Genomic DNA, 25,980 nt, shown 5'->3' with positions numbered 1-25,980 from the left:
GCTTTCTCTTTCTTTTCCCTGCAGTTTTATTTTCGTACAATGCATCTGATAGAGACTTCTAGCTGCAGATTTCTTACCTTTGAATTCCCTGGAGTCAGCTTTGAATCCTGAATTTTTTGCAGAGCAATACCCTGCGCGTGCCATCGGGTGGTGTCATTGGAGCTGTCTGTCACGTCACGGTCGTCTATAAAGTCACCACCCTAGTGCACGTATGGCAATTCTTTTCCTTCCGTGCCAGTTAAGCGCTGGGCCAGGATCAAGCTACCCTCTGCCTTTTTTGGCAGGTCTTTGTCTACTTTTTTGTTGAAGATTTTTTTAGTCTGCAAGATGTCCTTGAAGAAGACGGGGTTCAAGCCGTGTGGTGCATGTCATTGCGCCATGTCGGTGACGGACCCCCACCAGGTATGTCTCTGGTGCCTCGACAGAGACCACAACTCAAAGTAGCTTTCCACGGCCCCAAAAGCTTTGAGAGAGCGGTCTCTGAAGCTCATGGCGGCACGGCAGACAGTGTCGGTTGGCGCAACTCCTAGGAGGTCACGGTCCTGCTCAAGAAGGTCACGGGACAACTCCAGAAGCCCCAAGTCCTCTTCTTCACATTCAAGGTCCTGAGGGCACTCAGGGAAGAGGCACAAAAAGAAAAAGTCCAAGAGGACTTTGACTTCGACATGCCTGTCTGCTGACAAGCGAACTCGGAAACGTTGACGTTCCACACATGGTTCCGTAAAGCCAATGCCAGGGCTGTAGGAAAGTACCATCTTGCCTGGCATGTTACCCCCATATTTCACTGTATATATGTTGTTTTAGTCTTTGTGTCACTGGGACCCTGCCAGGCAGGGCCCCAGTGCTCATAAGTATGTGCCCTGTATGTGTTCCCTGTGTGATGCCTAACTGTCTCACTGAGGCTCTGCTAACCAGAACCCCAGTGGTTATGCTCTCTCTGCTTTCCAAATTTGTCACTTACAGGCTAGTGACTAAATTTACCAATTCACATTGGCATACTGGTCCACCCATATAATTCCCTAGTATATGGTACTGAGGTACCAAGGGTATTGGGGTTCCAGGAGATCCCTAAGGGCTTCAGCATTTCTTTTGCCACCCATAGGGAGCTCTGACAATTCTTACACAGGCCTGCCAGTGCAGCCTGAGTGAAATAACGTCCACGTTATTTCACAGCCATTTACCACTGCACTTAAGTAACTTATAAGTCACCTATATGTCTAACATTCACCTGGTGAAGGTTGGGTGCAAAGTTACTTAGCGTGTGGGCACCCTGGCACTAGCCAAGGTGCCCCCACATCGTTCAGGGCAAATTCCCCGGACTTTGTGAGTGCGGGGACACCATTACACGCGTGCACTATACATAGGTCACTACCTATGTATAGCGTCACAATGGTAACTCCGAACATGGCCATGTAACATTTCTAAGATCATGGAATTGTCACCCTAATGCCATTCTGGCATTGGGGGGACAGTTCCATGATCCCCCGGGTCTCTAGCATAGTACCCGGATACTGCCAAACTGCCTTTCCGGGGTCTCTACTGCAGCTTGCTGCTGCTGCTGTTGCCAACCCCTCAGACAGGTTTCTGCCCTCCGGGGGTCCAGGCAGCCCTGGCCCAGGATGGCAGAACAAAGGATTTCCTCTGAGAGAGGGTGTGACACCCTCTCCCTTTGGAAATAGGTGCGAAGGGTGGGGAGGAGTAGCCTCCCCCAGCCTCTGGAAATTCTTTGATGGGCACAGATGGTGCCCATCTCTGCATAGGCCAGTCTACACCGGTTTAGGGATCCCCCAGCCCTGCTCTGGCGCAAAACTGGACAAAGGAAAGTGGAGTGACCACTCCCCTGACCTGCACCTCCCAGTGGAGGTGCCCAGAGCTCCTCCAGTGTGTCCCAGACCTCTGCCATCTTGGAAACAGAGGTGTTGGGGGCACACTGGACTGCTCTGAGTGGCCAGTGCCAGCAGGTGACGTCAGAGGCTCCTTCTGATAGGCTCTTACCTCTCTTGGTAGCCAATCCTCCTTTCTTGGTAGCCAAACCTCCTTTTCTGGCTATTTAGGATCTCTGCTTTGGGGAATTCTTCGGATAATGAATGCAAGAGCTCATCAGAATTCCTCTGCATCTCCCTCTTCACCTTCTACCAAAGGATCGACCGCTGACTGCTCAGGACGCCTGCAAAATCGCAACAAAGTAGCAAGACGACTAATAGCAACCTTGTATCGCCTCATCCTGCCGGCTTTCTCGACTGTTTCCAGGTGGTGCATGCTCTGGGGGTAGCCTGCCTCCTCCCTGCACTAGGAGCTCTGAAGAAATCTCCCGTGGGTCGACGGAATCTTCCCCCTGCTAACGCAGGCACCAAAAGACTGCATCACTGGTCCTCTGGGTCCCCTCTCATCCTGACGAGCGTGGTCCCTGGAACTCAGCAACTCTGTCCAAGTGACTCCCTCAGTCCAGTGACTCTTCAGTCTAAGTTTGGTGGAGGTAAGTCCTTGCCTCCCCACGCTAGACTGCATTGCTGGGTACCGCGTGATTTGCAGCTGCTCCTGTCCCTGTGCACTCTTCCAGGATTTCCTTCGTGCACAGCCAAGCCTAGGTCCCCGAGACTTTATCCTGCAGTGCACAACCTGCTGAGTTGTCCTCCGGCGTCGTGGGACTCCTTTTTGTGACTTCGCGTGGACTCCGGTTCACTTTCCTTCCAAGTGCCTGTTCAGGTACTTTTGCGGGTGCTGCCTGCTTCTATGAGGGCTCCCTGAGTTGCTGGGCGCCCCCTCTGTCTCCTCCTCCAAGTGGCGACATCCTGGTCCCTCCTGGGCCACAGCAGCACCCAAAAACCTCTACCGCGACCCTTGCAGTTAGCACGGCCTGTTTGCGGTCTTTCTGCGTGGGAACACCTCTGCAAGCTTCATCGCGATGTGGGACATCCGTCTTCCAAAGGAGAAGTCCCTAGCTCTCTTCTTTCTTGCAGAACTCCAAGCTTCTTCCATCCAGTGGCAGCTTCCTTGCACCCTCAGCTGGCATTTCCTGGGCTCCTGCCCACTCTCGACACTGTCGCGACTATTGGACTTAGTCCCCTTGTCTTACAGGTACTCAGGTCCGGAAATCCACTGTTGTTGCATTGCTGGTGTTTGTTCTTCCTGCAGAATCCCCCTATCATGACTTCTATGCTCTCTGGGGGTAATAGGTGCACTTTACACCTACCTTTCAGGGTCTTGGGGTGGGCTATTTTTCTAACCCTCACTGTTTTCTTACAGTCCAGGCGACCCTCTACAAGCTCACATAGGTTTGGGGTCCATTCGTAGTTCGCATTCCACTTTTGGAGTATATGGTTTGTGTTGCCCCTATACCTATGTGCTCCTATTGCAATCTACTTTAATTCTACACTGTTTGCATTACTTTTCTTGCTATTACCTAAGTTTGGTTTGTGTACATATATCTTGTGTATATAACTTATCCTCATACTGAGGGTACTCACTGAGATACTTTTGGCATATTGTCATAAAAATAAAGTACGTTTATTTTTAGTACTTCTGTGTATTGTGTTTTCTTATGATATTGTGCATATGACACCAGTGGTATAGTAGGAGCTTTACATGTCTCCTAGTTCAGCCTAAGCTGCTTTGCCATAGCTACCTTCTATCAGCCTAAGCTGCTAGAAACACCTCTTCTACACTAATAAGGGATAACTGGACCTGGCACAAGGTGTAAGTACCTCTGGTACCCACTACAAGCCAGGCCAGCCTCCTACAAGGGCCGACTTCACGTCCCCTCCCCCCCTATCTGGGTGCTGGAGCCACCCCCGCTCAGCTTAAAGAATGTTACAAAGCCATGCACCTTGTATTTGAGCGGGCTGCCCCTGCTGGTGAGCCTTTGGACCCCACTGAGTCAGCAGGGGACTCATCGGTTTCGACACTGGCAGCTTCGGCCTTGGCGCCATTGGGGACCGCAGGATCCAATATCGGATCCGGATCGATGCCGGTACCACACAGTCGGCCTCCTCCGGCATCGGCCCCAATGTCAACGCTCCCCCCCCCTCACCACCGACACCCACCAGTGGTGCGAGCCCCATCCTCATTCCGGATGGTCTGGAGCCAGAACAACGTTCTACAATGCCGATTCCAACTTCGATGGCACCAACATGGCCCAGATCAGTGCCTGAGGCTTATTTCGAACAGACTGGCACAGGTGAGGGAGGGGTCTGAGGACCATTTAGAATATGGATTGGAGCAGGACTGGTATAAGGATCTAGGGGAAGACAGTGTACTGGATACTTCTTCAGATACTAGCATGCTCTCACCTCCTTCTGTGGCTACAGAGGAGGGAGCTTCATACGCCATGGTGGTGTGTAGAGCAGCCAAGGTATTGGACCTAGAGTTGCCTATGGTGCCAGTCAGGACTAACTAACTGGCAGAGCTGCTCCAGCTGGGGATTTCCACATCAGAACCAATGTTACCCTTCAATGAATCCCTCGCTGATGTCCTGCTGGGGATGTGGTCCAAAGCCAGCACAGGGGCTCCTGCAAATAGCACAATCTGCTGCCGCCACAGACTAGCTCCCACTAACCCTAGTTTTCTCACCCAACACCCCACCCCGGAGAGCTTGGTGGTCCAGGCCTTCACTACCCATTGGTGCCTTCCCTTCTGCTGCCCTGGATATGGAATCCAAAAGGCTGGATCAGCTTGATAATGAGATATTTTCTTCCTCTAGCCTGGGGTTGAGGTCCATAAACACCTCAAGCCTCTTTGGCCGTTTTTGTCATACTTTATGGGATACAGTGGCACAGGTGCTGCACCAGGTCCCGGAGGGCGTGCAGGACACTCTCACTCAAGCCGTCAAAGATGGGAGAGACACAGCCAAGTTTATGATATGGTGTGGTTTGGACACGACAGACTCGCTGAGCAGGGTGATTTCATCGACAGAGGCCCTTTGATGCTACGCCTGTGCTCCTCTTCGGTCTCACCAGTGTCCCTCATGTGTTCACTAAGGTGATGGCGGTGGTAGCAGCTCATCTGCACAGGGTGGGGGTTTCAGTCTTCCCCTACCTCGACGACTGGCTGTTGAAGGCTTTGACTCCCCAGACTCTCGTCAGCCACCTTCAGACTACGGCGGACTTCCTGTATTCACTGGGGTTTAGTATAAACATGCTAAAGTCACACCTGATGCCCTCTCAGAAGCTCCCTTTCATCTGAGCCGTTCTGGACACAGTGTAGTTTTGGGCTTATCCTCCCAAGCAGTGAGTCCAGGATACTCAGGTGATAATACCGATGTTTCGGCCTCTTTCCTAGATTTTGGTGAGACAGACTCTGAGGCTGTTGAGACTCATGGCCTCCTGCATCCTGTTAGTCAAGCATGCCAGATGGCATATGAGGGCTCTGTAGTGGAACCTGAATTTCCAGTGGGCGTAGCATCAGGGAAATCTTACCAACACAGTTCATTTCTCAGAGGGAACTGCAAAAGGCCTGCAGTGGTGGTTAGTGAACTGCGATTGGATCAGAAGCAGACTCCTCTCCTTTCCCCAGCCAGATCTCACAGTAGTGACAGATGAGCCTTGTTTAGACCTATTCGCCTCTGCAGAGAACGCACAATGTCAGCAGTATTGTGTGTTGCAGTTTCCAAAGCGGCAATCGCTCGGCAACGCTTTTTGTCCTGAGTAGAGTTCAGGCCTCCTGTACTCTTTTCCACCTATACCACTTTTGCCCAGAGTTCTCAAGAAGATCAAGAACGACCGGGCCAAGTAATTTTAGTGGCTCCGGATTGGGCACAGAGATTCTGGTAACCCGAGCTTCTGAAATTGAGCATCGATCCTCCGATCAGGCTGCTCCTTCAGGAGGATCTTCTGCCACAGCAGCAGGGGAGGGTTCTCCACCCGAACCTGTCAACTCTGCGCCTTCATGTGTGGAGATTCAGCGGCGGCAGTTGATGACTTTTGACCTTCCTCCTGAAGTCTGTAAAGTTATTTTGGCAGCCAGGTGTCCCTCCATTTAAACGGTATACACCTGCAGGTGGAAACGCTTTGTATATTATTGTACGGAAAGGTCTAATGATCCTCTTTCTGCTTCTCTATCTGATATCCTTCTTTTCATACTATCTTTTGCCCAGCAGGGTTCTGCCTTGGGTACTCTGAAGGGCTATCGTTCTGCCTTATTGGCATTCCTTCGGATGCCTGATCAGCCTTCACTTTTCAGATCTCACATTGGACATAGATTCCTCAAAGGGCTTGTACATGTTTCCCCCTACACCCTTTGTTATGCCCCAGTGGGACTTAAATCTGATTGTCACATTTCTTATGTGTGCTCCCTTCGAGCCCTTACACAACTGTCCCCTCCGGCTGCTCACCATCAAGACAGCTGATAGCGCGATAACATCTGCCAGGAAGGTGAGTGAGTTCCAGGCTCTTTCATCCAAGCCACTGTATCTCACCAGATTTTCAGACAAGGTGGTTCTCAGAACTTGTGCCTCTTTCCTCCCCAAGGTGGTGACTCCATTTCATCTGGGTCAGAACATCACCCTGCTCACCTTCTTTGCTCCACCGCATGCCTCTGAAGCAGAGGATCGACTCCACTGGCTGGACCCAAAAAGAGTGTTGTCGTTCTACCTTGACCGCACAAAAGAGTCACAGGTGAAGACCAAGTCTTTGTGGGGTTCCTAGGAGCGAAGAAGGGTTGGGCAGTGCAGAAATGAACCATTTCGCACTGGGTCATTCTCTGCATTAAGATCTGCTACACATTGGCCAGGAAGCAGCCTCCTGACGGCTTGAGGGCTCATTCTACCAGGGGCAAAGCTGCTACCACTGCGCTAGCTTGGGCGTACTAGTCCTGGATATCTGCCAGGCAGCAACGTGGGCATCCTTGTACATGTGTGCAAAACATTACTGCTTGGACAATCAGGTCTATAGGGACAGACACTTTGCCCATTCAGTCCTACAGGACTTTTTAGTATAAAGGAGATTTATCTGCAGCCCACCACCAGGAGGTTATGGCCTGGGTATCTATTCAAACGTAAGAAATCTGCAGCTAGAAGTCTCCTTCAGATTAACAAGTTACTTACCTTAGGTAACGCATTATCTGGTAGAGACTCTATCTAGATGCAGATTCCTTACACCCACCCATGCCTCCCCACTCAGCAGATGTGTCTAGTAGGGTTAGGGTTTATCCCTTTCAGGGCCCTAGTTTTGCACAAACTGTTGGTTCTATCCATGACTCTGCGCTTCTGGCATGGAAGTTCGTGGGTAAAAGAACTGACGTACGTGTGCTGGGGTGGTGCCTTTATAGATGACCGTGATGTCACAGACAGCTCAAATGATGCTGATGACGCCACGCAGAGCCAAACAACGCACACGGATCCAAACAACACCACCTGATGGTGCGCGCAGGGTATATGCTCAGCAAAAAAATCCAGATTCACAGATGACGCTAGGGAATTCAAAGGCAAGGAATCTGCAGCTAGATAAAGTCTCTACCAGATAATGCATTAACGAAGGTAAGTAACTTGTTCTTTTGGGACAAACTAATCATGTTACCAATGCCAGCATATCATATTTAATTCTGAGACTCTCAATTTAAAACAAAAAGTACCTTTGTTTTAGCTTTCTCCCACTTGCATAGTCCTTCAACTCAGTGAAAGTTAATTGGGAAATTAAATTACCTCTGAAAGTTCCCTTAAATCTCGCTCTTTCTGTTCCCAGATGTTAACGTGTATGGTATATGCATAAAGTCTTCTAAAATATTAATCTCTGTAGCAGCCTAGCAGTCAAATATTCCATGTCAGATGCAGCCTGTGAGTTTTACTTTTACCTTTATAAGCATAGGAATGGCTTATAAGGTGTGGGAGACAAGAGGGTGTGGGGGAAGGGGGGTCAATAGGGGTGTAAAATAAACACACACAAAACTGATTTAAGGTGCCATAAATTAGATGAGTAGAGCTGTCATTGGGCTGGTAATCTATTTTCATAATTATGAACATAAAAAGTAGGAAAGTAGTGAAATCCAGCCTAAAACAGCACTCGTGAAGAAGTCACAATGAAAAGTATTTGAGAACTGTATACATAGTTTCAAAATGACTACTAGAGCATCGAAAGGGTAAATTGTGATTTTAGCAAAATCATTTTACATATTTTATTTTCACCTACCAGCTCTTGCCCCATCCAGAATGGGAAAATGTAAACAAATGGACGATTTTCTTTACTGACAAAGGAAGCAACCCTAGACATAAGGATGTTTAGCATCTAAAGCACAGCTATAAACATAGCTGCTCAGCGGCCATGTGGTGTGTCACCTTCAGCCAGTCCTGGCTTTTTAGTTACCAGCACAATACTATTACTTGATGATTTTGTTTGAGCAAGTATCAGTAATGCTGAAAGGGAAGCACAATTTCCCAGAATGCAATGACCTGTTGGCTAACAAGCCAGGACTGTCACGCCTAGTATGGCAATCCTTTGTAGAAACGCTGTCAAACATGACAGTTGCCTAGAACATTGGCAATCACTTAGCGTTAGGAAGAGGGACGAAGGGCCCCAACCATAGATGGCTGCGAGTGAACGGCACTGGTCCCTTTTCTATGTTTACGTGCGGCTCGTCGCCCGGTTGCCATAGTAATAGCTGTAAACCTCAGACTCTTACTCAGAAATACAGGACCAGTTCGTCCCGGGCTCCTAGCGACACCTGGCAAAAGAGCTCCCCGCCGCAATACGCTCTTCCACGACAGACGTCCCCACTCCCAGGCAACATCCGATGCGCAGCAGACCCGTTACTGCCGGACCCACAACACAGATACAATACTCCGATAACGCCCATCGCTTAAAGACGTCAACAAGCAGTGACCCCCGACAAAGAGACCAACTCACAGGTACTACACACCACATATACAGAACCACCCTACAACTAGAGAGGTGTTTTACTAAGAGGCACCGCCACACCCGGACGCCCTGCAACAAGAAAAAGCCTTCGTCTTCTATTAATCACCCCCGGGGAGATCAATAGAACAACTGACATTCACTGCCCCCTTCCACCACACAGCAAGATACTTATCCAAGACAGAGTAGGATCCATCATAGAAACAGTACAAAGAACGCTGACTCCCTTTCTCAACAGCCACCCAAAGCGGAAGACTTACCCTGTACACAACACACACCTACCTAAATCAGAAGAGCCGAACCACCGAGATAGTGCAGTAGCAATCACACCGAACTCTCCTGGCCCAAAATGGCCTTTTTCGGGATTACAACCCTCGGCTACCAAGAGCCTTTCCAAGCCAGAAGACTGCCCTCGACAACAGGTGAGGAGTGGCTATTGGCTAGGGACATTAATGTGGAGCCGTGTGCAGGGGTGGCGCTCTATGGAGGTGAGTGCACACTAAAAGTGCATTCAGGAGTCACGTGTAGTGTTCTCCGGGGCAGTGGGTGCTTCATGGGTCTGAAGGGTATCGTGCACCACGGTGTGGTGTGCCTGCCCATATGAGTGGGCACTGCAGAGAAGAGAGGGAAACAGATGTGGTGTTCCATTGTGTAGTGGTATATAGAGAGCAGGCCACTGGAATTATGCAGCAAGCGAGAACCAAATTATGCAGCAGGGTTGAGTAAATTATGTAGCAAGAAAAGGCATATCATGAGGCTTAATGCGTCACATTTTGTAACCGTATTACTTCGTTATTTTGCCATTTTTAAAGTTGGTAACACTGTCTGGGCATTGGTTGAACCTCATTAGTACCAGTTTAATGCCCAAATATAGCAATAAACTACAGAAAGCTCACCAGTCCTGCTTTGCAAAGAGCCTTTCACTGAGCGGCAACACGTCACTACATTTTTTGTGATTTTTGAACCGTTTGAGCTAGAAGCTCATTTTTTGTTAAAATCCGCAGATAATGTGGCAGATGATGGATTATGTGGCATATGTGGCAAATCTATAATTATGAGAAAATTGCCGCGGCTGCACAATCACATACTTCAAGTGGCCTTGACAGAGAGGGAGTAATGCCCCTCATGGATGTTGATTGAAGGCAGATGTAGCTCTTAGACAGAGGCACTGGATTTATGCAACAGGGGAAAAACAAATTATGCAGCAAGAAACAGCAAAATATGCTGTATAATGCCTTACAAGTTTCAACAGTACTGCTGCATTATTGTGTCTTTTTTATATGTTAACACTGTCTGGGCAAAGGTTCATCCTCATCAGTAACACTGAAATACAGCAATAAGGAACTCAAAGGTGTTCTGTCTACTTCTGTAAAAGGCCTTCCACTGCACTGCAACACATGTTGCTAACATTTCAGTTACTTTTGATCCGTTTGAGCAAATAACAGTCCTTTTTGGTAAAATCTTCAAATTATGCAGCAGTTGATAGATTATGAGGCAAAAACAACAAATCCATAACTATGCGAAAAACGCCAGGACCACATAATCATATCATTCTAGTGGCCCTGCTCATAGGTTTCAGGAAACCAATGAGGGTGAGTGAGAACTTCAGGGTATGAACTGTGGTAATTGAAATCCCTTGACACCTAAACCACTGTGACAGCCCTCATTGTTCCTCTCACAGGGAGCTCGGTTCATAAAGGCATTTGCTCATCTACATCGCACTTAGGTGCTCAAATACCATTATTTACTTGTGCAAATTCATGTCCATTATTTTAAAAAAATGTGAATCTGTCCCTGTGAATAAATTTAAGTACACTTATATTTCTGGCAGTATTGTTTAATTTCATGTTTGAGTAAAACTACTCATGGGGCAGGTTGAGGGAGTTTAACCTATAATAAATACATGTTTGTTGGTATTCACAAACCTATTAGATATGTTCCCATCAAGAATAGGGCTGGAAGTTTACTGAGGTGTTAGGTGCTGGGGGGAGTCTTCTCCCTGTCCCGCTCCATCAACGGTGGTTAGGAATTTATTAGTCAAAACTGGTTCTTTTCTCCAAAGGGGCCACAATGCACTCGATATAGTGTCACCCTTAGTAGTAACAATTGTAATGCAGGGTGTGAAATGTAGCCACATTTCATTGTAGAGTACTCTAGTTGGTGGAGGGCCTCCCTTGAGATCAGTGGCTCTAAAGGATTATAAATGAAGGCTTCACATTAAATCATCTGCCAATCCACCACGTCTTACTGTGAAATATAAAAAGTCATCAGTGGAAGTGTTGTTAGTGATCCAGAAACTTCTTTTCTTGACACCATCAAATTGATTCTTGAAAATAAAAACCATCCCGGGTTTTGACGCCCAGATTCACTGCCCCTCAAGATAAGCGTAGACTTTTGACCTGTAGTGGATCAGTACGGCCAAATGATATTCTTGCAAGTGGAGTCTTTCCTTTCTATATCATGCCTCTGGCCCAGATTGTGATGTGATGCAGCTGGACATATGGATGGCATCATTGGTTCTACAATATGTTCTCTTTTACATCCCTTAGAAGAAAGAGGATAGCCAAGAGCTGAAGTAGTCTATAGAAAATTACAATGAGTGACATGGGTACTATTTGGCTTGAACTTTACCCTAAGTAATCACAAATGTCCTTTGTAGGAAAGTGCACTTTTTGAATGGTCACCCCACACTTTTTTCTCCAATGCTGATGTTATGGCTCAGGAAGTGTACTGGAGCCTGCTAACCAGTTCCCAGTGTTTGCTCCCTAAATAGGATGCATGTAAATTGGTAAGCCAAATTGGCAAGGACTTTAACCCCCTTATAAGTCCCTAGTATGTGGTACTAGTGGTGCCCAGGGCATTGGAGTTAAACGGGTCACTGGGGCCTGAAGCACTGATTGTGCCACCCTGAGTGACCCAACCAAACTGATGACTGCAGTCCTGCCATTTTTGACTGCATGAGCAGTGCAAACTGTTCAAAGCTTGACTTTGCCCTCACAATGTGTGGCAAGGTCAAAACACTATTTTTAATATATGCCAGTCACCCCTATGGTAGGCCCCCTGAGCCTAGGAGACAGGGTGCATTATATTAAAAGTGTGGACATATAAGTGCAAGCTTATATGCCCCTAGCCTCTTTCCATTAAGGGCTACTGTAAGTGGTCAGGGGGCCATAGGCTAACATAGGCTGGCCGCTGGGCATTTCGAGGTTGCCAGCTCCATTATGGTTCCGCTGAAAAGTGTTGTGTGGTATCAAACAGGTTGCCTCATTAAATCTGACTATTTCCCAAAGTCAATTTTGATGTGGCATGCACCCAGTTGTCTACCTTAGAGGTTACCCACCTGGTTGCCCCAGCCTTTCTTGTGCTGCGGCTAGCAGTCTACAGCTGCTGCAGCCTTGTCAGGAATCTGACCCACTGCCAGGAGCTTTGAACACTTCCAGGAGTCAGAAACAAAGGCCTGTCTGGGCAGGAGGTGTCACTTCCCTCCCTCATAAGATGGCTAGTGAAGTGACATATCAAGGTGGTGACCTTTAAGACCCACACTCCCTCTGATATGCAAGCAGGCTACCTCCGTGAGGAGGACAAAGCCAGCCCCCTGCCCCCAAGCACATTTGGACCTGCACAGGAAAATTAGGTAGTAGGATGGTGTACAACCCCATAAGGCTAGCCACACCCCTAGGGTGGGCTACCTGGTCTGTACAGCAGAGGAAGGTTTCTGCCGTGTTTAAAAGTGGTAGAATAGAGGGTTCTGGGTAGAAAAGGTGGCACATACCCTTTGATTATGGTCACCTTGGGGCGAATTAGCCACTGGGGCTAGTAGGCCATTGGTTCCAGCAACCACACCCCTAACACCCCTAAATCTAGGATTCATGGAGCACCCATGGTAACAGAACCTCAGATCTGCTTGAACTGTGACAAAAGACAAAGATGAGACCCGTGACAGCGACTTCAGGACCTGCACAAAGTAAAGGCGCTCTGCACTTGTGACATCCATCCTCCAACTTCATGACCATGACTCATCTGGATTAGAGATCGGCTTCAAAGGAAAGAGGAACCACTCTGCAACTGAAACACAACTCCAGAACTCCCTTGGACTAGAGGTACTAGTTCCCTGCAGTCCACAGGCAAATCAGAGCCCCTGAACTAAAAAATCACTGGACATCAGGCCCGCCGAGGGCTCACCCAAAAGTAAATGGTATAGTCCTTTGTGGGAAACGTAGTCCTGACCTCCAGGAAGTTTCATTCATCTACTGTTTTCCCCCAGACGTCAAAGTAACCGGAAGCTGTGCTTGGTACTACCAAGGCTTGTTGGGGGCCAGTCATGCTACCACACTACCTTTGTTTGATGCCATGCCTTGGGGGAATCCCACAGCATCTTCAATGTGCAGTCTCAGTGGCCCTGTTGTCGAGATTTAGCATCCGGTTCCTCACCGTCACAGTCCAAACAGCAAAACTGGCTCCCACGTTCAGCACCTGGGACAGCCAGGACAACTCTGCACCAAAGTATTACACATTTCAACTGACTGTCGGAGACTGTTCCTGGGACCTGCATCACCTTACCCCCCCAATGGTTTCCACTGTACTCAGCCTGCAAGTGACCGACTGTCACTAGTGCATTTTTCCATTGACCACAACATTATCGTTTTACAACTTTTAAATGCACTGCTTTATTGTTCCTTTAAAAATCTATAACTACGGTTATACTCATTAGATTGCATTTGTTTTGGTGTCTACAATTATATAAAAATCTGCTTCATTTTTAGAAATTGGTGTCAGATTTTTTTCTGCGTTGTGTCAATTACTTATCATCTATGATGGTACTATGAAATACTTAACACCTGTTCCTCTAGTAAAGCCTGACTGCTCTGTGCCACACTACTAGACTGAGCTAGGTATTTATTAGTTTGATCCAAAAGAGCTAGTTGGGGGTTACGTGAAGGTATTACATAGTGAAGCCTAACCAGCCTCACTGCCTAATATCCCACTTTCCTACATGCTTTATTTGGCAGACTTCCAAATTCCACTGCGGGGAATCACTAGTGAGAACTCTATTTCCTGAAGAAGGTTCTCATGTTCACCCTTCACACTCCATCACTGGAAATCTCGGCTGGCTAAATATCAGAGACTGCAGTTCATTAGAGCCATAAAGGAGTCTTGTTATGGAAGGCATTATGTTTTCTCCCGAAAGAGTTCTATTCTCCAGTTCCTTACAATGGCTGTAATCTTTGCATGGTAATTTCAGAATCTGCATGGCATCTTGCATACCTGGGCCCATATTTATACTTTTTGAGCGCTGCATTTGTGTCATTTTTTGACGCAAAAGCTGCGTAAACGTACAAAATACAATTGGGCCGTATTTATACTTTTTGGTGCACAACTGCGCCAACGCAGTTGTGCGTCAAAAAATTTAACGCCATTCCAAAGCGCCATGCGGGCGCCGTATTTATGGAATGACGTTAGCCGGCGGAGCTGCCTGGTGTGCGTAAAAAAAAATGACTTACATCAGGCAGCGCCGGCGTAGGGGAAAATGGAGCTTGGGCGCCAAAAAATGGGGCAAGTCAGGCTGAGGCAAAATTTTCGCCTCAACCCGATTAGCGCCATTTTTTTTTACTCCCAACCCCCATTGAAATGACTCCTGTCTTAGCAAAGACAGGAGTCATGCCCCCTTGCCCAATGGCCATGCCCAGGGGACTTCTGTCCCCTGGGCACGGTCATTGGGCATAGTGGCATGTAGGGGGGCACAAATCAGGCCCCCCTATACCACAAAAAAATAAAAAAAATAATACTTACCTGAACTTACCTTAAGTTCCCTGGGATGGGTCCCTCCATCCTTGGGTGTCCTCCTGGGGTGGGCAAGGGTGGCAGGGGGTGTCCCTGGGGGCATGGGAGGGCACCTCTGGGCTCCTTCCGAGCCCACAGGTCCCTTAACGCCTGCCCTAACCAGGCGTTAAAAAATGACGCTAAAACGGCTGGACGTCATTTTTTTTGACCCGCCCACTCCCGGGCGTCATTTTTGCCTGGGAGTGTAAATACGGCGCACATGCCTCGGAGTCATTTTTTAGACGGGAACGCCTACCTTGCATATCATTAACGCAAGGTAGGTGTCCACGCTAACAAATGACGCAAACTCCAAGATCTTTGGCGCTAGACGGGTCTAACGCCAAAGTATAAATATGGAGTTCGTTTTGCGTCGGATTCGCGTAAAAAAAAACGACGCAATTCCGGCGCAAACAGAGTATAAATATGCCCCAATTGTATTTTGTAAGTTTGCGCCGCTTTTGCGTCAAAAAGTGACGCAAATGCGGTGGTAAAAAAGTATAAATATGGGCCTTAGACTATAGTTGTTAGATAATGTCTCAACTTAATGTCCCCTCTAGTTAGGTTTATCGTTTGTATGTTCTCAGGGCTGGTGCGAGCAAAGGGTAATAAAGTGTTATTGAATATCATCACATCACAGTTATTAAATAATTCATCAATGAAAACGTTATAAGCTAAGAGGTGCCTTTGCTAACGGACAATGCCCCAACTTGCACCCATGACTATTTTTATTTTTTTGTATAATTTCACTGCCAGCACACGACCAAAGTGTTATTAATTGTGGCTAACAGACACGGCCTTGATTTGGTAATAGTTACATGACCTAGCAAGAAAAGTTCCATGAAATGTAGTCTTAAACGATGAGGAATGGAATGTGTTTATAATCTGAAAATTAATGCCAAATATTTTAATAGAAATGTTAATAAATGTTTTCTAAAGGCTGCGACTTAGTTCAAAATGATTAACGAATATCATCTACATTGCATAGGATGAGTACATGAAAAGCACTATTTTACACAATATCTTGTATGATTTATCAATGTGTGTAATAAAGTATCAATATGTACCAAAAAATAAAGTAACCAACGATACAGATCGCAAAATCAAACCAGATTTCCTCTAAGAAAAACACCTTCCACGTTCCTTATTGTTTGCGAGAAAAACTTGGTAGAAGGAAATAGTTTTTCGCCTCATTGAAGGCCTACTCAAAGACCATTTTTGCGCTCTAGTTCCATAAGCCTTCGGTGCCCAGTCTCGTTCAGGCTTACTCTCTTTTTCTGCAGAAGCGTGCGAACGAAGGGCACCGTGCCCCCCACTCCTACCGCCAATCTGTAAGCAGGCGAGTGTGCTGGACCCCCCGGAGCATCGTGAATGCCGTGAAAGGTGCCTGACCCTCCCCAGCGCAGGCCCCTGGGTACGCGCCCCGGTCCACGCCAGTTACCAGCAGCTCCAGGAGGCGAAGAGGCGCAGCCAGCTCAAGAAATGTAGGTACAAGCGGTATGCAAATAATGTTAGTGGCACAATGCAGAGGTGCCAGTGCTTAATTTGTGCTTGTTGTTTCCTGTGCGGAGCACCAGCACTTACTTTTCTGCCTCAAGCATTTACTGCGAGCAAAAGACGCATATGGGAAAGACGGAAAAAGAGAAAAACGACAAAGCGTCACAAAGGGAGAAAGCAGGAAGCTGCAGGAGTGACCATATGGGGCAGGGACTGGCTGTAAACGGATTGAAGAGGCCCGAGATGGCTTCAGGTTTAATGCTGCCTCAGTCTTATTCACTCGCACATTTAATTGCAGTAGCCGCGTGTTTAAGAGGAGAGCTTTGGGCACCGGCACGTTTTTATTGACAAATTAAGCACTGAGAGGTGCACTCCACAGTTTTGGCAATGATGACGTAGCCTACTTTAAATATTTATTTTACACACAAGTATATTTTCTTGCCAAAACATTAATTTATGTGCCGATGTCTATAGAGAGTAAAAAAATCACTGTTACTCATATAAGATCCTCTGACTAGTGCTGATGGTGGTATGAAAGTCAAAAACGTGGCAGATTTTCAGAATTCTGGGAAAAATAACATTTCGCCTGCTGTAGCATTCCTCACTTATGAGATAAAGTGCCTCCTTCTTTGTATTTTGATGTAATTTCCCTGAACGCCTAGGCCATGGGTACTCACAGACATTTTCCCAGGGTCCAAAAAGTTTGGTCTGTGACGTGCCTGGGTGCCGCATTGATGCCAGGGCGGTGGCGGTTGTGTGGGGTGACTAGGGGGATTGGTGGCAAGGTACGTGTAGGGGAAGGAAAGGCTATACATCTAGTGGCTGAAATAAACAATGGGAAACCAGAAAACCTGGAATTAATCCCGGCTTACCAACTTTTCCAAATTGTGTGATCCTAGGCAATTGTTTAGTGTCACTTTCCCTCCTTTTTCCGTATTATCACATTTAAGATGACCTCGAAATACATGATTCACGGTGTGCGCTGCACAAAACCTGCTTCTGTGTTTGATTTAATGAACTATAATGGTGTTTATGTATGATAGGAACCCAGACCACCCATAAAGTGCACATACCAAGTGACTTGCCTCTTTAATTTACTATTGGTGTTGTTCTCAGGGTAAGGGAAATAATTAATGTTTCAAAATTTATGTTTGAAAACTATCACTTTAAATGGAATACATCTCAATGCATGATAAAATAAATTGTACTAAGGCAAAAAGGTTCTGCATGTTAACTAAATACACTTAATTTTGAAGAGACTGTCTTAGTTTTAGACTTATGCTGCAAGATGTCTTTTAAAATGACGGCGTTTCTAAAGTTAAGTGCAGGAGTCCCTAGTTACTTTCTTTCTTTAGCACCAATTAGGTTTGAAATAAATGATTGTGTGTGTATTTAATATTTTTGTTAGTGCGGAGTCGAGCAAACAGCTGCCCAGTGCTCCTGTTGCCTCAGGGGCCGCATGTAAAGGTCAGACGGGCGGCATGAGGCCCGCGGGCCTTACTTTGAGTATCCCTGGCCTAGGCGGTGCCCCAAGCGGCATCTCACCTTATGGACGCATAGGCCCAGAATAAAACACATATAGGATGGTGTAGGAGGCTGGACTGGCTTGTAGTGAGTACCAAGGGGTACTTGCACCTTGCACCAGGCCCAGTTATCCCTTATTAGTGTATAGGGTGTCTAGCAGCTTAGGCTGATAGATAATGGTAGCTTAGCAGAGCAGCTTAGGCTGAACTAGGAGACATGTGAAGCTACTACAGTACCACTTAGTGTCATATGAACAATATCATAAGAAAACACAATACACAGTTATACTAAAAATAAAGGTACTTTATTTTTATGACAATATGCCAAAGTATCTTAGAGTGTACCCTCAGTGAGAGGATAGGAAATATACACAAGATATATATACACAATAGCAAAAATATGCAGTATAGTCTTAGAAAACAGTGCAAACAATGTATAGTTACAATAGGATGCAATGGGGAAACATAGGGATAGGGGCAACACAAACCATATACTCCAAAAGTGGAATGCGAACCACGAATGGACCCCAAACCTACGTGACCTTGTAGAGGGTCGCTGGGACTATTAGAAAATAGTGAGAGTTAGAAAAATAACCCTCCCCAAGACCCTGAAAAGTGAGTGCAAAGTGCACTAAAGTTCCCCTAAGGACAAAGAAGTCGTGTTAGAGGAATAATGCAGGAAAGACACAAACCAGCAATGCAACAACTGTGGATTTCCAATCTAGGGTACCTGTGGAACAAGGGGACCAAGTCCAAAAGTCACAAGCAAGTCGGAGATGGGCAGATGCCCAGGAAATGCCAGCTGCGGGTGCAAAGAAGCTTCTACTGGACAGAAGAAGCTGAGGTTTCTGCAGGAACGAAAAGGGCTAGAGACTTCCCCTTTGGTGGACGGATCCCTCTCGCCTTGGAGAGTCGTGCAGAAGTGTTTTCCCGCCGAAAGAACGCCAACAAGCCTTGCTAGCTGCAAATCGTGCGTTTGGCGTTTTTGGACGCTGCCGGGGCCCAGGAGGGACCAGGAGGTCGCAAATTGGACCTGAAGAGAGAGGGGACGTCGAGCAAGACAAAGAGCCCTCACTGAAGCAGGTAGCACCCAGAGAAGTGCCAGAAACAGGCACTACGAGGATGCATGAAACGGTGCTCGCCGAAGTTGCACAAAGGAGTCCCACGTTGCCGGAGACCAACTTAGAAAGTCGTGCAATGCAGGTTAGAGTGCCGTGGACCCAGGCTTGGCTGTGCACAAAGGATTTCCGCCGGAAGTGCACAGGGGCCGGAGTAGCTGCAAAGTCGCGGTTCCCAGCAATGCAGCCCAGCGAGGTGAGGCAAGGACTTACCTCCACCAAACTTGGACTGAAGAGTCACTGGACTGTGGGGGTCACTTGGACAGAGTCGCTGGATTCGAGGGACCTCGCTCGTCGTGCTGAGAGGAGACCCAAGGGACCGGTAATGCAGCTTTTTGGTGCCTGCGGTTGCAGGGGGAAGATTCCGTCGACCCACGGGAGATTTCTTCGGAGCTTCTGGTGCAGAGAGGAGGCAGGCTACCCCCACAGCATGCACAAGCAGGAAAACAGTCGAGAAGGCGGCAGGATCAGCGTTACAGAGTTGCAGAAGTCGTCTTTGCTACTATGTTGCAGGTTTGCAGGCTTCCAGCGCGGTCAGCAGTCGATTCCTTATCAGAAGGTGAAGAGGGAGATGCAGAGGAACTCGGATGAGCTCTTGCATTCGTTATCTGAAGTTTCCCCAGAGACAGAGACCCTAAATAGCCAGAAAAGAGGGTTTGGCTACCTAGGAGAGAGGATAGGCTACTAACACCTGAAGGAGCCTATCAGCAGAAGTCTCTGACGTCACCTGGTGGCACTGGCCACTCAGAGCAGTCCAGTGTGCCAGCAGCACCTCTGTTTCCAAGATGGCAGAGGTCTGGAGCACACTGGAGGAGCTCTGGACACCTCCCAGGGGAGGTGCAGGTCAGGGGAGTGGTCACTCCCCTTTCCTTTGTCCAGTTTCGCGCCAGAGCAGGGGCTAAGGGGTCCCCTGAACCGGTGTAGACTGGCTTATGCAGAATTGGGCACCTCTGTGCCCAACAAAGCATTTCCAGAGGCTGGGGGAGGCTACTCCTCCCCTGCCTTCACACCATTTTCCAAAGGGAGAGGGTGTCACACCCTCTCTCAGAGGAAGTTCTTTGTTCTGCCATCCTGGGCCAGGCCTGGCTGGACCCCAGGAGGGCAGATGCCTGTCTGAGGGGTTGGCAGCAGCAGCAGCTGCAGTGAAACCCCAGGAAGGGCAGTTTGGCAGTACCAGGGTCTGTGCTACAGACCACTGGGATCATGGGATTGTGCCAACTATGCCAGGATGGCATAGAGGGGGCAATTCCATGATCCTAGACATGTTTCATGGCCATATTCGGAGTTACCATTGTGAAGCTACATATAGGTAGTGACCTATAGGTAGTGACCTATATGTAGTGCACGCGTGTAATGGTGTCCCCGCACTCACAAAGTTCAGGGAATTGGCTCTGAACAATGTGGGGGCACCTTGGCTAGTGCCAGGGTGCCCTCACACTAAGTAACTTTGCACCTAACCTTTACCAGGTAAAGGTTAGACATATAGGTGACTTATAAGTTACTTAAGTGCAGTGTAAAATGGCTGTGAAATAACGTGGACGTTATTTCACTCAGGCTGCAGTGGCAGGCCTGTGTAAGAATTGTCAGAGCTCCCTATGGGTGGCAAAAGAAATGCTGCAGCCCATAGGGATCTCCTGGAACCCCAATACCCTGGGTACCTCAGTACCATATACTAGGGAATTATAAGGGTGTTCCAGTAAGCCAATGTAAATTGGTAAAAATGGTCACTAGCCTGTTAGTGACAATTTGAAAGAAATGAGAGAGCATAACCACTGAGGTTCTGATTAGCAGAGCCTCAGTGAGACAGTTAGGCACCACACAGGGAACACATACATATAGGCCACAAACTTATGAGCACTGGGGTCCTGACTAGCAGGGTCCCAGTGACACATAACAAACATACTGAAAACATAGGGTTTTCACTATGAGCACTGGGCCCTGGCTGGCAGGATCCCAGTGAGACAGTGAAAACACCCTGACATACACTCACAAACAGGCCAAAAGTGGGGGTAACAAGGCTAGAAAGAGGCTACTTTCTCACACAACCCCCCCCCCCCCAAACGAAGGACAATAAGGCTAACCTTGGCCAGTTGAGACTTTATTGTCTAAGTGGTGATAAGTAGAGAGTAGCTCTGCAATAGACTGGTTACTCCCTTTATCATCCACTATATGGTTACTTCCCTGTGGGGATGTAAACCACCCTGTTTGAAGTTTTTTAGCTAAGCAACAATGTGAAGATGTATTTTCAGAGTTTCTATCAGTAAGTTTTAGTTTAGAACAGTGGGAATTATCCACTGAACCTATTTGTAATGATGGAAATGCCAGACAGGGATGCTGTCTCAGTAAAGCCATAGCTGGGCAAAAACTTTGTCCATATGGCTGGAAGAGAGAACAGGGATGCTGTTTCTCTTGAGTTGGAGCAGGGCAGGGATGCTGTCCTATGAGCTCCACACTAGGGCAGGGATGCTGTCCTAAGTGTTGTGAGGCAGTGCAGAGTTTCTGCACTAAAGTTTCTCTGGGAGGGTTGGAGGGATGCTCCATGTTAACTAAAATGGTGCTCTTTTTGTCACCAATGTTAGATATCCCACAGAGAGGTACTTCTACCTCAGGGAGTACAGATTTGCCAGCTGATGCTTCCCTTGGAACAGGTGCCACCCCAGGAGAGGTTTCTCCCACCACAGGAATGGTATCCTGAATGGTAGGGTGGTTAGGGGATACTGTGATACCCCTTTTACCTGTTGTTGGAGAGGGATCCTGAGTTTTCAGGCCTTCTCTCCTTTGCTTTTTCATTTCAGTAGAAATGAGAGGGAACAATTCCTCAGGGATGCCCAGCATGGCTGCATGGGCATAAAACTCTACATCAGCCCAACCTGAGGCCTCTAGGTCATTACCTAAGAGACAGTCTACAGGTAAGCTAGGTGATACCACCACCTGCTTAGGGCCAGTAACTCCACCCCAACTAAACTGAATTATAGCTAAGGGAAGAAACTTAGTGGAGTTATGGACATCAATAATCTTATACTGTTGTCCAATGATGTGTTGTTCAGGAGGCACTAGGTTTTCAGTCACCAAAGTGATACTGGCACCTGTGTCCCTGTAGGCCAAGGCCCCAACACCATTTATTGAAACTGTCTGCCTGTACTTATCCATTGTAAGGGGACAAGCAGCCAGTGTGGCAAGGCCAATGCCACTAGGTGTGACAGAAACTGTCTTGGGATCTTGGGAGTGACTACCCCAGTTTCTACTATGGACCCAAAAGTGAACCCAACTACACCCTTAACTTGACTGTTGCCAGCAGTCCCACCACTAGTACCACTACTGCTAGGGGCACTAGAGCTTGATGTATTAGTGGTGGTAGGCTCAGGGGGTTTACCTGGACAGGACTTATCCCCTGGCCTATGGCCTCTGTTTTTACACACAAAGCACCAAGGCTTTTTAATGTGTGTGGGTTGAGAAGAAGAGGAAGAATTAGTTTTATCCCCACCCTCTGAAGAGTGTTTAAGATTTGAAGTGGGATCTTTGGTTTTACCCTTATCCCCATGCTTATCTTGAGATTTTTCACCATCTTTCTTCTTATTGCCATCTTTGTCACCCCCTGTATGAACTTTTCTGTTCACCCTTGTTCTGACCCATTTGTCTGCCTTCTTTCCCAATTCTTGGGGAGAGGTCAGATCAGAGTCTACCAGGTACTGGTGCAACAAATCAGACACACAATTATTAAGTATATGCTCTCTCAGGATTGTGTTATACAGGCTTTCATAATCAGTAACTTTACTGCCATGTAACCACCCCTCCAAGGCCTTCACTGAATGGTCAATGAAATCAACCCAGTCTTGTGAAGACTCCTTTTTGGTCTCTCTGAACTTTATCCTGTACTGTTCAGTGGTTAAGCCATAACCATCCAGGAGTGCATTCTTAAGAACTGTAAAATTATTGGCATCACTTTCTTTCACAGTAAGGAGTCTATCCCTACCCTTTCCACTAAATGATAGCCATAGGATAGCAGCCCAATGCCTTTGAGGGACATCCTGTACAACACAGGCCCTCTCAAGTGCAGCAAACCACTTGTTAATGTCATCCCCCTCCTTGTAAGGGGGAACTATCTTGTGCAGATTCCTGGAATCATGCTCTTTTGCAGGATGACTATGGGGAATACTGCTGCTGCCACCATGGGTTTCTAAACCCAGTTTCTGTCTCTCCTTCTCTACTTCTAAAGTCTGTCTATCCAAATCCAGCTGTTGCTTCTTGAGCTTCAGTCTGGTTTGTTCCACTCTCAATCTATTGAGCTCCCTTTCTAACAATCTGTCATCAGGGTGGGTGGGAGGGACATGCCTTGAAACAGAAGTATGGTGAGAATGGACAGAAGGAGACCTGTCCCTTACAGAAGCCACCCTAACAGCTTGGCTAACAGAAACATCACTACCAGTATGGTGAGAATAAATGCTTTTGCTATGATGTGAGACAACACTATTTCTATGGTGTGGCTCATCATCATTACCAACTATGCTAGACTGTCTAGTAATGGGCAGGCTAGGAAGTTTCTTTCCTGAATCTTTTCCTGGGGGAGTCCCTGGATCAGATTGAGAACCATTAGCTACTTTTTCTACAGATTGGGCACTTATGGCCTTATCCTGTACTCTAAGCATGTTAATTAACAGTTCTAAGGAAGGATTCTTCCCTACACTCAAACCTCTCTCTATGCAGAGACTCCTTGCTCCTTTCCAGCTAAGGTGATCATATGCAAGTTTGAACAGATCAACATTTTGGCCTGTGCCAGACATTTTTTAGAGAGAGTTAAAGTGATAGTAAAAGATAAAAGGTTTGTCAGAGCTTTCAGAAAGACAGAGAAAAAAAACTTTTAAAACTTTTTAGAAAGTTAGAAGTACTTTTCAGCACTTAGAAAAGAGTGAAAAGAGGAAATGCAAAACTTTTTGGCTATGTGTATATACACTGACCTTGTTTTGTATATTTTTCTCTTATGAAAAGTACAATGACAAGAGTGGTAAGTAGTCTCAAAGCACTTATCCCACCACTGCACAACCAATGTAGGAGGCTGGACTGGCTTGTAGTGAGTACCAAGGGGTACTTGCACCTTGCACCAGGCCCAGTTATCCCTTATTAGTGTATAGGGTGTCTAGCAGCTTAGGCTGATAGATAATGGTAGCTTAGCAGAGCAGCTTAGGCTGAACTAGGAGACGTGTGAAGCTACTACAGTACCACTTAGTGTCATATGCACAATATCATAAGAAAACACAATACACAGTTATACTAAAAATAAAGGTACTTTATTTTTATGACAATATGCCAAAGTATCTTAGAGTGTACCCTCAGTGAGAGGATAGGAAATATACACAAGATATATATACACAATAGCAAAAATATGCAGTATAGTCTTAGAAAACAGTGCAAACAATGTATAGTTACAATAGGATGCAATGGGGAAACATAGGGATAGGGGCAACACAAACCATATACTCCAAAAGTGGAATGCGAACCACGAATGGACCCCAAACCTATGTGACCTTGTAGAGGGTCGCTGGGACTATTAGAAAATAGTGAGAGTTAGAAAAATAACCCTCCCCAAGACCCTGAAAAGTGAGTGCAAAGTGCACTAAAGTTCCCCTAAGGACAAAGAAGTCGTGTTAGAGGAATAATGCAGGAAAGACACAAACCAGCAATGCAACAACTGTGGATTTCCAATCTAGGGTACCTGTGGAACAAGGGGACCAAGTCCAAAAGTTACAAGCAAGTCGGAGATGGGCAGATGCCCAGGAAATGCCAGCTGCGGGTGCAAAGAAGCTTCTACTGGACAGAAGAAGCTGAGGTTTCTGCAGGAACGAAAAGGGCTAGAGACTTCCCCTTTGGTGGACGGATCCCTCTCGCCTTGGAGAGTCGTGCAGAAGTGTTTTCCCGCCGAAAGAACGCCAACAAGCCTTGCTAGCTGCAAATCGTGCGTTTGGCGTTTTTGGACGCTGCCGGGGCCCAGGAGGGACCAGGAGGTCGCAAATTGGACCTGAAGAGAGAGGGGACGTCGAGCAAGACAAAGAGCCCTCACTGAAGCAGGTAGCACCCAGAGAAGTGCCAGAAACAGGCACTACGAGGATGCGTGAAACGGTGCTCGCCGAAGTTGCACAAAGGAGTCCCACGTTGCCGGAGACCAACTTAGAAAGTCGTGCAATGCAGGTTAGAGTGCCGTGGACCCAGGCTTGGCTGTGCACAAAGGATTTCCGCTGGAAGTGCACAGGGGCCGGAGTAGCTGCAAAGTCGCGGTTCCCAGCAATGCAGCCCAGCGAGGTGAGGCAAGGACTTACCTCCACCAAACTTGGACTGAAGAGTCACTGGACTGTGGGGGTCACTTGGACAGAGTCGCTGGATTCGAGGGACCTCGCTCGTCGTGCTGAGAGGAGACCCAAGGGACCGGTAATGCAGCTTTTTGGTGCCTGCGGTTGCAGGGGGAAGATTCCGTCGACCCACGGGAGATTTCTTCGGAGCTTCTGGTGCAGAGAGGAGGCAGGCTACCCCCACAGCATGCACAAGCAGGAAAACAGTCGAGAAGGCGGCAGGATCAGCGTTACAGAGTTGCAGAAGTCGTCTTTGCTACTATGTTGCAGGTTTGCAGTATTCCAGCGCGGTCAGCAGTCGATTCCTTATCAGAAGGTGAAGAGGGAGATGCAGAGGAACTCGGATGAGCTCTTGCATTCGTTATCTGAAGTTTCCCCAGAGACAGAGACCCTAAATAGCCAGAAAAGAGGGTTTGGCTACCTAGGAGAGAGGATAGGCTACTAACACCTGAAGGAGCCTATCAGCAGAAGTCTCTGACGTCACCTGGTGGCACTGGCCACTCAGAGCAGTCCAGTGTGCCAGCAGCACCTCTGTTTCCAAGATGGCAGAGGTCTGGAGCACACTGGAGGAGCTCTGGACACCTCCCAGGGGAGGTGCAGGTCAGGGGAGTGGTCACTCCCCTTTCCTTTGTCCAGTTTCGCGCCAGAGCAGGGGCTAAGGGGTCCCCTGAACCGGTGTAGACTGGCTTATGCAGAATTGGGCACCTCTGTGCCCAACAAAGCATTTCCAGAGGCTGGGGGAGGCTACTCCTCCCCTGCCTTCACACCATTTTCCAAAGGGAGAGGGTGTCACACCCTCTCTCAGAGGAAGTTCTTTGTTCTGCCATCCTGGGCCAGGCCT

The 25,980-nt window shown here is 47.5% G+C and overlaps 1 protein-coding gene across 2 annotated transcripts in view; it reads left to right on the top strand.

The window, feature by feature from the left end:
- The first annotated feature begins 8,590 nt into the window (after positions 1-8,590).
- Positions 8,591-25,980, top strand: part of SPMIP11 (sperm microtubule inner protein 11) — a 43,866-nt gene continuing 26,476 nt past the window's right edge. Inside the window, exons 1-2 of one of the 2 annotated variants that reach the window (XM_069230506.1) lie at positions 8,591-8,836; positions 15,944-16,144. In XM_069230506.1, coding sequence (XP_069086607.1) covers positions 8,722-8,836; positions 15,944-16,144 — 316 coding nt within the window. In that variant the 5' untranslated portion in view covers positions 8,591-8,721. Of the gene's footprint in view, positions 9,266-15,943; positions 16,145-25,980 lie in introns of both variants that reach the window. The other variant, XM_069230507.1, reaches the window with a different exon arrangement.

This window comes from Pleurodeles waltl, chromosome 4_2 (assembly GCF_031143425.1).
Source record: "Pleurodeles waltl isolate 20211129_DDA chromosome 4_2, aPleWal1.hap1.20221129, whole genome shotgun sequence".
NCBI lineage: Eukaryota > Metazoa > Chordata > Amphibia > Caudata > Salamandridae > Pleurodeles > Pleurodeles waltl.
This window is presented reverse-complemented; position numbering and strand designations above follow the sequence as displayed.